This window comes from Dermacentor andersoni, chromosome 1 (genome assembly GCF_023375885.2).
Source record: "Dermacentor andersoni chromosome 1, qqDerAnde1_hic_scaffold, whole genome shotgun sequence".
In the NCBI taxonomy this organism is placed as follows: Eukaryota; Metazoa; Arthropoda; class Arachnida; order Ixodida; family Ixodidae; genus Dermacentor; species Dermacentor andersoni.
In genome coordinates this window covers 69,237,771-69,250,340 of record NC_092814.1, presented here as the reverse complement: position 1 = coordinate 69,250,340, position 12,570 = coordinate 69,237,771, and the positions used below count along the sequence as shown (strand labels likewise).

Below are 12,570 nucleotides of genomic sequence, written 5' to 3'. Positions count from 1 at the left end.
AAAGGGTTCTACTTAAATTGAGGACGACGCAACGAGCTATGGAACGAAGAATGATTGGTGTAACGTTAAGGGATAAGAAAAGAGCAGATTGGGTGAGGGAACAAACGCGAGTTAATGACATCTTAGTTGAAATCAAGAAAAAGAAATGGGCATGGGCAGGACATGTAATGAGGAGGGAAGACAACCGATGGTCATTAAGGGTTACGGACTGGATTCGAAGGGAAGGGAAGCGCAGCAGGGGGCGGCAGAAAGTTAGGTGGGCGGATGAGATTAAGAAGTTTGCAGGGACGACATGGCCACAATTAGTACTTGACCAGGGTAGTTAGAGAAGTATGGGAGAGGCCTTTGCCCTGCAGTGGGCCTAACCAGGCTGGTGATGATGATGTCGAACCATTACCAACCGTGATGAGACCCATATAACCCCTCATCACTCCTTATCAACTCATTGACTACTTATCTGTCTGTGTTGCGCAACGCGAAGTGCTTGAGCCCTCAGAGATCAGTGGCATTTCGGTCGGTGAAGGAACGCCCCAACGAAAGGCGCATCGCGCGACCACCGGAACGCATCGGGGATGTGGTGTATTTAAGCATCAATTTTGCCAAACCAGAATTTTCGTGATGTCTACAAGGTTCGAAGTCGGCTACATGTGGCCCTAGAGATGCCTTTTATTGCACCATCACCATATCTTTCAACAAATACTTAATAAGAACTGTTGTTTGACATTTGTTTTGTACTGCCGGTACGGCACAGTCATATGGTCCAGGTCTATTCACCTGCTGCAAGCGTGGTTGTTTAGCGTAGTGTGTAAGACACTGGGCTTGTGTCGTGGGGTCGTAGGTTCTAAACTCACCACCACCAACGTTTTTCCATTCGAATTTATTCTGTTTTTATTTGTGGAGTGCGTCGTGCTATGCGTTACGGACGGACTGAGAGACCGACGGACAGATTTCTTGGGTGAGTCGCCTAAGAATGATTACGCATTAAATAAATACAAAAAGAAACTCATAGTAGGTTGGTTTAAACAAGCGCCTACATGCTTTCGCTTTGAGAGCAACCCTGCAGAGTTTCAGCCATGCTGCATTACTGAACGGTAATTCTCTGCTACAAGGCAGAGAATTACCGTATTACCTTATCGTTGGGGTAATACGGAAACTTGGCACAGCGGAAGCCCTCCGCTTTGGTTCCCGCCAGGAAAGCGAAAGCTCGCAGAACATGACGAACTATACGGCTGTACTCTCTCTCTCTCTCTCTCTCTCTCTCTTAAAACACTAATCCTAGCATCTACCCGCATCCCGGTATTCTAGACACAAGAAATGGGGAAATAAGTTGTGCCTGTGGGTTACGTATATTTAGCAGCATTTCGTCCTCGCAGGTGCGTCGCTAATGCCGTTCTTGCGCGGAATCTCTTAAAATCTCTTAATCTCTTAAAATCTCGAAAAAATAAATAAATAAACTATAGCTCGTGATTGTCTTCACCCTTGTGCAAGTTTGCATTTTGCTTTGCGCTCAGCACCTTTCATAGATCTATTTTTTTTTCTTCCACCGTTTCCGACACAATAGTTCAGAGGGGGTGGCTCACGCATGTTGAGATACAGCATCGAGATGCTCGAATTGATCGTACAGTTGCTGATAGGTGGCAGGCAATAAAAAAAAAAAAAGTATTCTCCGTCGATGTATTCTGGTTACTGCAGTCCTTTTCGAAGTTTAGATGTACTGCATACCGAGCATATACTGCGGCCAGGCATTAACAGCGCTAATTCCAGCGCCACCAATAACGCCGTCTCATGACACAACTGCGGCTCCTCCGCGCGCAGGCAGCGCGGGAAGCGGAATTTTCGGCAGCTGCCGTCGCATCTAAAGCCTCGCATACAGTGCGGAGGAAAAGGCCGTGGAGAGAGAGGAGTGAATCGAGCAGAAAAAAAAAAAAAAAAAAGCGACCGAGGCTATAGCGGAAGCGAGAAGGTTCGCGATTAGCACAACAAAACCACGCCGGCTCGAACGCATGGGTTTAAAGGGGGGGTGTCGGGCCGAGCGTGTCCAACACGCCTCGTCGGCGCTCTCACGCGCGCGCGCCCTTTCTCGTTGCTGCTTGACGAAGCGTCCCCAGCCTTTTCTTTTCGCCCAGTTTGCACATCTGAGCGCGAAATGACGGCACGACGCGCACACATGTCGTGTTTATTTATTTTTTTCGCTTTGTTTGTTCGTTTCTCTCAATCGTGGTTGTAAACCGCCAAAGTCAAACTTCAGATGCGTCGTTTAGCAGCAGTAACTTCTAGTGTACTATTCTTTTTTCTATCTGAGAACGTTTGTTGCACAGGTATGCGAACAACAAAGCATCAACTTTTGATTTCCTCGCTTCTGGAAGCCTGGGCGTCGACCCTATGTGGGATACGAGTGCGCCATATCAGAAGACCCGCCGCGGTTGCTCAGTGGCTATGGTGTTGGGCTGCTGAGCACGAGGTCGCGGGATCGAATCCCGGCCACGGCGGCCGCATTTCGATGGGGGCGAAATGCGAAAACACCCGTGTACTTAGATTTAGGTGCACGTTAAAGAACCCCAGGTGGTCGAAATTTCCGGAGTCCTCCACTACGGCGTGCCTCATAATCAGAAAGTGGTTTTGGCACGTAAAACCCCATATATTATTACTATTATATCACTAGCAAGTCCGGGCCTATAATTGTAGTTCTGGCGATGTTATGGCAAGATTAGCGTATCTGGTTTTTTGTTCATAAGTATCGAGCGTCACTGATAATTTTGCGTGTCTGTCAGTGCTTAAGCAATTACTATGAGCAACTAACTTGACCAAATGACCACCCTGATTGTCGAAAAGGAGTATCGCGGCTCTTTCTTCTCTCTCTCTCTCTCTTTTGTTGAGTGCTTGCCGTGCAACATTCCTTTTGAACGGTCAAGTGTTTTACTCACAACAAAGTCCCTTTATCAGGTAATTTAAATCGCACAGTTACATCAATTGTTTGGTTAGTCCACTCGCATTCTCACTTTTTCTTTTTCTTTCTTTCTTCTTTTTCTTATTTATCTATTTATATATTTATTTATTTTTGTACAGCAGCCGTGCCTGGCCCTATATAGCGCCGATTCACAAATGAATGTCGACTTTTTCGAATATGCGTGTCGCTAAATTTAGATTATATTTGAGAAAACGCACCATGTTTAATTCTTTTTTATACTCTAAACAAATGTTATTTGTGAACCTCTGAAAATCATCTAACAATAAATATTAGAAGGTAGATGAGTATATATATATTGCCATATAGCAAATTCGAGGCGGAAAATTGGCTTCAGGAAGGTTACTCTTGACTTCGCAAGGCCGTCCGAAGCCCGAAGTACTAAGTTGGACTAAATCCATGCACACTGCCCATCGTTCTTACGCTGGCTGAACATCCATATCGGCGGCAGACATCGACACTGGCGCCACATTTCCCTCTAGTATGCTTCGTATGAAACTCTGTGTCCTCCGCATAAGAGTCTGAGCCGCCCAATGTCGGAAGCCATGTCGTTTGTGTCCTACTACGCTAAGAGGCACCCCGCAATCAGAATAAGCATGTAGCCAATACGCAAAGCAAACGCGTGCTGACGCTGCCTTTTCTCTGTTTCTCTCTCTTCGCATTTGCTTTACGAACCCATCCAGCAAACAGCACATGCACAGCAATGCAAGCGCCCATGTAGCGAAGAAACAGCGCACCGCCGTGAAAGTACACCAGCATATTACAGGGCGACTTTTTTTTTAATACATTATATTTAGGGGATGTTGGCGGCCTTTAGGCGGCGCCAGCTACTCTTTCACATAGAACAAATATATACTAATTATGAAATGACAAGCTGGCTCATGTGAATTTCAGTGACCTGACTTGATGCGTTCTGTATTTAGCGTATGAGAGCTGACCTTACGTTCTAGTGAGCCTTAATTATGTGAACTGTGTCGTGATTTGTCTTTGCTTCATTGCTTGAGCTGGCTTTCCGTCCTGATGTGTTTTATGTGACCTGCTTTGTCAGTTGTCTCTTCTACATTTATCTGAGAAGACTGTTTCGATTTGTTGTATATGTGATTCTCGTTGTGAGCCATTTCAGTGCACTTATGCGTAATCTGACTGTCTGACTTTTTTGTTCTTGTCACATTCCTTTTGGTAAGCGCCGTGTCTTGATCAGCGGCTGTGGCAGACGGTGCACAAAAACGCGCCGACAGGAATCCGTCGGCGTTTGTCAGCGTCCAGTTCATGTGTTCGCTTGCGCAAATGGGCCTCGTCATATAGTAGTTAGAGTGCCGTCCTTGAAACCGCAAGATTGTGTTTTCGGTCTTCTATTTTTACTTTCTTTCTTTCTTTTTCAAATCTTCCCCTCATCGTAATGCGGCCGCCACGGTCGAAAACCTGATCCTGACGATCTTGTATAGAGCAGCACGAAACTCCATTGTGCCCCCGGCTTACGGGAACTTAATTTTCATCTTGGAACTCCTGCTGTGTGACTTCGTTTTCGTCTTGGAAACCTTGTCGTTCTTGTCGAACGCTTAGGTTCTTTGCACGCGTCTGAGACCCGCCGACACGTACGGAAGCGGCTCTAACGCTAAATAAAGCATCTCTGCGGTGAATTCAGTGCTCATTAGCGTAGCCGGTTGAAGATCAATGAGCAAAACAAGTTGCCAAATTAATTAGACGAGTCGTGCAGTTTGTATGGGCAGTTATTGCTAGGCATCGAAAGTGTTAAAGCTGTGCCTGACTGCTAGGGTCATTCCGTAATAGTTGCGATTATTATTATGTTATCTTGAATGCAAACAGAGCAACTGTCGCGATCGCCGGACGATGAATAGTGTTCTTTTCGTCCACTTTAATATTTTTTTTAAATCAATAGTAAATGTTTTGCAAATCCATTTATATCTCATGCACCCTTTGTAATCTTTGCTAGTATATAGGAGATGTAAAAGTAAAGTTAATAAAAAATTTTACATAGCGATTTTCTTTGCCACTGCACGTATTAGCACGTGCTTGTGAATTTTGTTACTCATGAAATAAGAAGACAGCGTCCATATATAAAACACCTGCACTGGAAACAAATCTTACGTGGCTGAATTTACATGTAAGACAAGCTGTGAAAGGTTATATCATGCATATGCAGTTGGTTAGCTCTGTTTAGTAACAACATCTTTACTTAAAAGTCAATCGCGCACAGGCCTCATCGACATTCCGTTCGTACTAAAAGAACAAAAACAAAAAACAAAAACAACTGCGTGCTTGAACTATTTATCTATTAGTATTCACTGCCGTTTGTGAATATTGTTCTCTTTGATTCAACCTGCATACGCTGGCGCGAAATTTTTTCCCAAGCTTTTGGAAAGAGTGCGCGAATAACTATATATATATTTTCCATGGCGGGACGCCGATGGGTTCTCCCGAATATGGGGCCTGCGCAATCCCTCAGGATATCGACAGCACCACGACTGCACCTTTGCGAACATCGTCAGTGTTTCTTAGTAAAAGAAAAATATGCCGATGTAATGGCAGCAGCCCCGAGGGACCTCACACAACAAGAGTGCGCAAGTTAAAAGGCGCGCTTTCGCTGCACGCTCGGTGACCACGGCGTTGTGCAACACGCGATACATTGCGCGAAAATGATCATGGCTTTCGATCGTCTGTCGTCATCGCCGCAGGTTAAAAAGAAGGGCGGCGGAGCTGTGCAGGCGTATAGCGCCGGAGCTCTGCATTGCCAACACCAGCCACTATCGCTATGCCCGCGAACAAGAAATGCCTCAGATGCATGCCGGTGGCTTCTGCTCGTCTCATCGAGTTCGTGAACTCGCGATCGCTGTCAGTGGGTCTGGTCTCCAGACCACTGCACCTATAGTTATCATCCCTGCTGTGGCCGCTGATCTTCCTCGTCAATTCATTGCAAAACAGGTCACAAAGCGCGCGCCGCAACGCGCGCAAATTGGCCAGCACTTCAATTAAAGCGAGCGGAGAAGCAGGTACAGCCGCCCTGTTGCTCCGCGCGGGCGATGGCAAGGTATCTACAGCGGAAGGGGGGGAGGGTTTGCTTTTCTGATGCCCCCAGGGGAAGGGCCCCGCGCGCGATACGGCGGCGGCCGCAGGCGCCCGGCGCTCATTTTTCGGAGTGCCGCGGGAGCGCAGCGTAATCGCGCCAAACAAGAGCACCACCGCCTGCAGCGCCCGCGGCACCACCGACGCGGTTCAACCCCTTCGCGCCTTCCGAGATTTCACTATCACGTCTACGCCTGTATATTACACAAGGGCCCGGACATATCGCGCGGGCTAACCTAATTTCGGGGCCCATAGCGCGGCCTCCGCGAAGTGCCATGGCGAAAGAAAAAAAGGAGCAAGAAAAAAAATCCAGAGCAGCGCGCGGCGCGGATGATCCCCATCAGCGTATCACTTTACCCTGATGGTCTGTAAACGGACCTGTTTTATACGCCTGCTGCTGGCAGCCGCCGCTGCGGCCAGCGCGGTGGCTGCGGCGGCGGCTTCTCGCTCGGCGCCCCGAGAAGCGTCGAAAGCGCGTCTCGGGCTGCAGTCGCACTCCGCCATTGGTAATCCAATTTTTGGCCGATTGATTCCGCCGTTCGCTGAAAACGCGCGCGGTCTGGCATTATTAAATTTCAAAGCCGGCGCCCCCCGGCCTAGCTCGGGGGGACGGGCGTGCAAACGCTATCAGGGAACGTTTAATTCCCCCGAGACATAGCCCAGCGCCCTCCCCATGGCTGCCAACGGCCAGCCCGCTTCGACGCCGCGCTGTTGGCAGTGTCATTTTCTGGTTGCGGAAGTGCTTGCTTTTTCGGATCTCTCTTGGAACTTTTTGTCGCTCTGCTTATCCTTCGTTCGTTTATTAAAGATCTCTCTGCTTTCAGTATTCTTCTTGATAGCTTTCTTACGGTTTTTTTGTCTTACCTGCCCTGCAAATGTTCCGACTGGTGTAACATCCGCGCACTACGCAAGATGCGCTGGAATGAGTGACGTCCCACCGGCCTGCACCGTGTTCTTCAGCCGCGATTCGTCTGCAGACAGCAGCGGCTGCACGCGCTGCGAAAGTATATATCCCGTGCCACGGCGTTCTGCCGCTGCGGTGTGTTTCCAGGCGTCGCCATGTAACCGACTTGTCAGATTGGAGCTCCAAACGAAACATAAATTATCGATCTCGACTATAGTAGACGAAGCGACGGGCCGCAGTTCAGAGTGCGCGCCCGCGAAGCTCAGACGAACAACTGTCAAATCATGTCTGAATCGTGACAGACGGCCCCGTCTCCCTGTCGATAGAGAACCGAGCTCGCGTTGGAGAGCGAATGACAAACTCTTTGAGGTCCATTAATAACGACCATCAGTGGAACTGATCAGACGATTGTTGGCGAGCGAGCGCGTACGACTGGGCCGCTGCCTCGGCTGGCCTGCGCGAGCGGTGCCGACCTGTCGTTAATCGCTCGAGTGAATTATACCCAGGCAGCGGCGACACGGTGGCTCGCCGATCGGGGGCTGCTTCGTTGCAGGCCTATCTCGGGAAGTTGGGAGGGGCTCTTCCTGAATAATCGAAGCGCCGCCGCTCGAAATGAACTGCCGCAGAGGAGCCGTGATGTTGAATTTCGCGTGCCGCTCATTGAGCTTCCCGATCTCGCGCGCAGAAACCTAAATCGACACTCTTCGGCACTGGGGGGGCGGACAAGTGCGCTGGGCTCTCCGTTGTTCTGACCCGATAGCGCGTACTAGTGCGGCGCGATAACGGGGCTGCAGTTCTGCATGGCCTCTTGGCAGACGCTCTCTGAGCGCGTGCGCTCTTGGCCGCGGTGCTTGCGGACGACACGCGCCAGCCAACTAATCGGTCGACTGTCCAACTCGTCGAAGAGAGTTTGCAAAATTGATCACCCGAACAAGAAGTAGCTCCGTCGACACGCACTTTCCCTGCTAAAGAATCTATTTTGATTCAAATCGAAACTTTGCAGACTGTGATGATCCGGAAGCAGTTTTCCTGCATTCTGCAGCCCATGGCAGCAGTCTTCATGGGACTCTGAAGCTGAGGAACGCTGCGGTTAACAGAAGAGAGAGAGAGAGAGAGAGAGAGCAAAATGATAAATGAAAGGCAGGGAGGTTAACCAGGCCCACGGTGTAAGAAATGACCAGGACTGAGTCCGGTTGGCTACCCTGCGGCAGAAACGTTTGCAAGACGTAGCCAGTTGAAATGAATCTCGAAGGATGATACCAGTTTCGAGATATAATTTCCCAAAGTGTGGGACGAAATATATGAACATTCCAGTTACTTTTGCGCTTCAATCTGTAAAAGAGCGTTTTGTTAAAAAATGGGTGGAACAACAGTGCGCATTTACGGCGAGTTAGATGGTGCATATCATCATCATCATCATCATCATCATCATCATCATCCTAGTTACGCCCACTGCAGGGCAAAGGCCTCTCCCATACTTCTCCAACTACCCCAGTCATGTACTAATTGTGGTCATGTTGTCCCTGCAAACGTCTTAATGTCATCCGCCCACCTAACTTTCTGCCGCCCCCTGCTACGCTTCCCTTCCCTTGGAATCCAGTCCGTAACTCTTAGTGACCATCGGTTATTTTCCCTCCTCATTACATGTCCGGCCCATGCCGGACATATGGTGCATATGGTGCATATACACATATCCAAACTGGTATCATTCTGGAAATTCATTCCAAGTGGATATACCGGCCGGATATGTAGCCGCATATACCCACCGGCTACAGTCCGCAAATTGCAATACGTGCTGCAACGTAATTAATTGAAAAATAATAATTAGTGCTTTTCTTTAATTAGAGGAAAATCTGTTTCGGTTTCTCATACAGGTAATGTCGGCCTCTCTGAATAATACATGAGAAACTTGCATGACGCGGCAGTTTATGGGTGCAGGATGTTAATTACGACTGAATGCCTCAGCTAATCAGCGCTGCTTTGTGTCCTTCCTTCTCACGTGCCGATTGTTTCTTTGCGCTGATTTCCAAAACACTCATTTTGTTTCGTTGCTGGTGTTGTGGCGTTTTCTTGACAGACAATTGAGGTCATTACTTTCACAGCCACACCCATGCCAAAGGGATAGTTTTTATCATGATTAAAGCCGATCATCATTGAAGTAAAGCGCGGTCAAAGCCGGAAGCGTGAATGAATCTAAATACGGTAGGATCGCAGTCAAGAGTCTTCGAAAATGACTGTGCAGTAAGTCCGATCGAAAGATCGTGTGACAGCAGGAGATCCTAAAGGTGTTTGGCCTTTTAAATAACTGTATAATGAAGTCTGTCTATAGTTCACCTAGCTACTGTGCTTATGACTGTGCATGGGACATGCTAATACAATTAAGTTGCGGGCTCTCACTACTATATATATATATATATATATATACTTTCTCCCTTATCTGCTCAGTGGCTATGGTGTTAGGCTGCTGAGCACGAAGTCGCGGTATCGAATCCCGGCCACGGCGGCCGTATTTCGATGGGGGCGAAATGCGAAAACACCCGTGTACTTAGATTTAGGTGCACGTTAAAGAACCCCAGGTGGTCGAAATTTCCGGAGTCCCCCACTACGGCGTGCCTCATAATCAGAAAGTGGTTTTGGCACGTAAAACCCCACAATCTAATCTTTTCTCCCTTATCTCAACACAACGTATGGAACTTCATTGATGCGTGGGTCATTATTTTATTATTATTACTAATTAACGCTAATTATTGATAGTGATCTCGTCGGAAAATGCTGTTAACTTCATGAGTGATCTTTCGTCCCACTTTATTTATGCTGGGCATTTACTCCGGACAACTTGCATAAACCGATGCAACTGCCCGGCATGCATAAATGGAGGTATGTATACAGTTTACTGTGACGGCAGTCCCCGCAAACCCCACGTACGATAATGAGCAGGCCAGCCTTTTCAGATCCCACAGGTATATGCGTCAGATCCCACATATGCGTCAGTTGGTGCAGCTGGCAAAGTCGGGGCCGATGTTATAGATATCGGCGCCCCGTACCAGCGAGGAATGCATTCGAGGCGGCCGTCACTGCGTGCCTTATGTGAAGGCCTTCAACGTATACACGTGACCGCAGGGGTGAGGGCTGCTGGACCCTGGTTTCCCTCAAAGACTTCGTCTACTACTGTGTGGATGCGGAAGAATGACCTGTCACACGGGGCAACGTGAGCGTGGTGTCGGATCAGAGGCAATTTTCGTGCCTCATACATAAGAGATGGAAAACGAAGTTGATTGATAAGGAGAAGTGTAGGCAGTGCGCTTTTTGCGCGTCGTCGTGTGCATTTGTAGACAACAGGACGTTCAAGGTTCCAGGTGTTCTGTAAATCTGCTGTAAATGGTAACTTCTAACACACGATCTGTGTCTGGTGCGCTTGGCATGGAACTTGCGAATTATGAGCGGTGCTATAATGATCGTTATTCGCGTGATTATGGGGACTACGTATAGCGATACCTCTACATAGTGTTGCGACAGCTGCGCTTGAGCTGCACGGCGCTGCCATTTAAGCAGGTGCTGGTGTTAACGCGGTCGCTGTTTACATGCGCGCGCTTCCGTTCTTCCGATTGCGCCACGGAAGTGCGCGACAGGTGCTGACCCCGAGCCCGCCCGTCTATTTCTCCTTTCGCAGACAAGCTTTGCGAGCCAAGCAGCCCCGTGCTGCTTCGCACCCAGCGGCGCTCGGCGTCGTCTCCGGAGTCTGGAGCGCCCGGTCTGCAGTTCCTGGGCCGCTTCGGCGGCCCTGGCTCGGCAGCGGCGCGGCTGGAAGCGTCGCCGCCCTCGAGCGTCTCGTCGCTGGCCGACGACGAGCTCGCGGACGCGCCCGGCGGCGACTTCGCCTCCCCCGCGAGACGGCCCGACAGCGAGCCCGGCGTCGCCGAGTCCGGCGGGGCGGCGACCGGTGGCGCGCGGCCCGGCAAACAGCGCGACGGGACTTCCAAGGGCTCCGCGCGCGTCGAGAACCCCCAGATCTTGCCCCGCTGCAATTGCGACGAGTTGAGGAACGCTGACGCGCATCTGGAGACCAAAGACCTGTGGGAGAAGTTCCATGAGCTTGGCACCGAGATGATCATCACCAAGACAGGAAGGTGAGCAAGAGCAGCTTGCGATACGGACGTTATGGCCGCGTGAGGGCAAGCGGCGCGGGCACGTGCTTGGAAGTGCTGTGAGCCGCTGCGACGCGTGGTTATCCGATTTCAGGCTTTTTCGTGCATCTGCTGATGAGACAACAACGAAGCAATATATATATATATATATATATGCGACCCTAAGCTTTAGTTGACTTAAGTGTCTCATGATGGCACTCCCACCTAAGCGTCGGCGTTCCATAGATTAATTTTAGCCGAACGCACACCGAACTCGGAAGCAACTGTTTTCCTATAATTAGCGGGTAAATATCATGCCACCTTCTTGCGTGTGACGTCATTAGGGACGTCATTACTTCCGCTTTCTACTTCCGGGTTTCCAGGAATTTCGCCAAAGTTGTGCTGACGTAACGGGTCTCTAAAAGTCTACGATTCTGTGCTTTGGTGTGAGGTAAACAGTGATTTGTAATTAATTCTTATTATTCCAAACACTTCAGTAACTCAACATCTAACTAAACTTATCTTCTGGTATCATATCTGTAAGGAAACCCGTGAATTTTGTTCTGTACTATATTTTTGCTATTTTGTCTGATTTATCTTGTGCTTCGTCCCCGGTCGTCTTAGGAGGTGAAACGGAAGTGCTGGGCAAGAAACAAGAGTGTCGATCCACGCTCGTGCCGCAAAAAAAAAGGGGGGGGGGGGAGGAAAAAGAAAAAAAAAAACGACAGACCGCCTTCAGACACATCGCGGCAATACGATTAGCAAATTCGCCCTGCGTGTAAGATTATGCCGCGAGGAAAACCGCGGCGCGAATACAATCGGTCGGGCATCTAATCACACGAGACATCTTGGCGCGTCGGCGCGTGGCGACGGCCGCGGCGGCGGCGGCAAGTGTAGGCTGTCTCCTGGCAGTGAGCAAGTTTCGTCCGCTCTTGCCGCTTCGCTCACTGTCGCTCTCGCCAAGTGTGAACGTGCGCTAAAAAGAAAAAAACAAGATAGAGGTGTACGCCGAACCGTGTTCTCGAAAGCTTACGCTTTAAAGTCTTGCAAGTCTAGGCGGTGTAGTCTGTTCGGCGAAAGCAACTGCGAGTACTTGACCCGGAACGCGTAACGTTAACTTCGCGCACGAGCTCATAACCGCAGGCACTGCAGGTCGATCTGCATCAAATAAATGGCGTTAAGTGGCGGTGCAAGCATCTATTTGCATTTCGATGCAGTATTAATCGATTTGCATATCTCCTTTTGCCATCGAATCAAATTAGACGGCAAAATGGAGGAGCAGAGCCATGTGTAAGAAATTCATTTCGGAAAACAAAAAAACGATGCAGCAACAGGACCAATGAATGATGAAACAAAGCAGGCGCTGTGTTCTTTACTGTCTTTCGTTGGTCCTGTGGCTGCGCTGCTTTTCTCGAACAGTTGCTCAATCCACTAGCTCAACTGCGCACTTTGTGTGTATATATAACATTGCAGTCACGCTGTGAGGGCTGCAA

The 12,570-nt window shown here is 49.2% G+C and overlaps 1 protein-coding gene across 2 annotated transcripts in view; it reads left to right on the top strand.

The window, feature by feature from the left end:
• LOC126544103 (T-box transcription factor TBX10-like) overlaps positions 1–12,570 on the top strand; it is a 116,147-nt gene that overhangs the window by 71,406 nt on the left and 32,171 nt on the right. For both annotated transcript variants that reach the window (XM_050191315.3, XM_050191316.2), the window contains exon 2: positions 10,624–11,080. In XM_050191315.3, the coding sequence (XP_050047272.1) occupies positions 10,624–11,080 (457 nt within the window). The remainder of the gene's footprint in view (positions 1–10,623; positions 11,081–12,570) is intronic.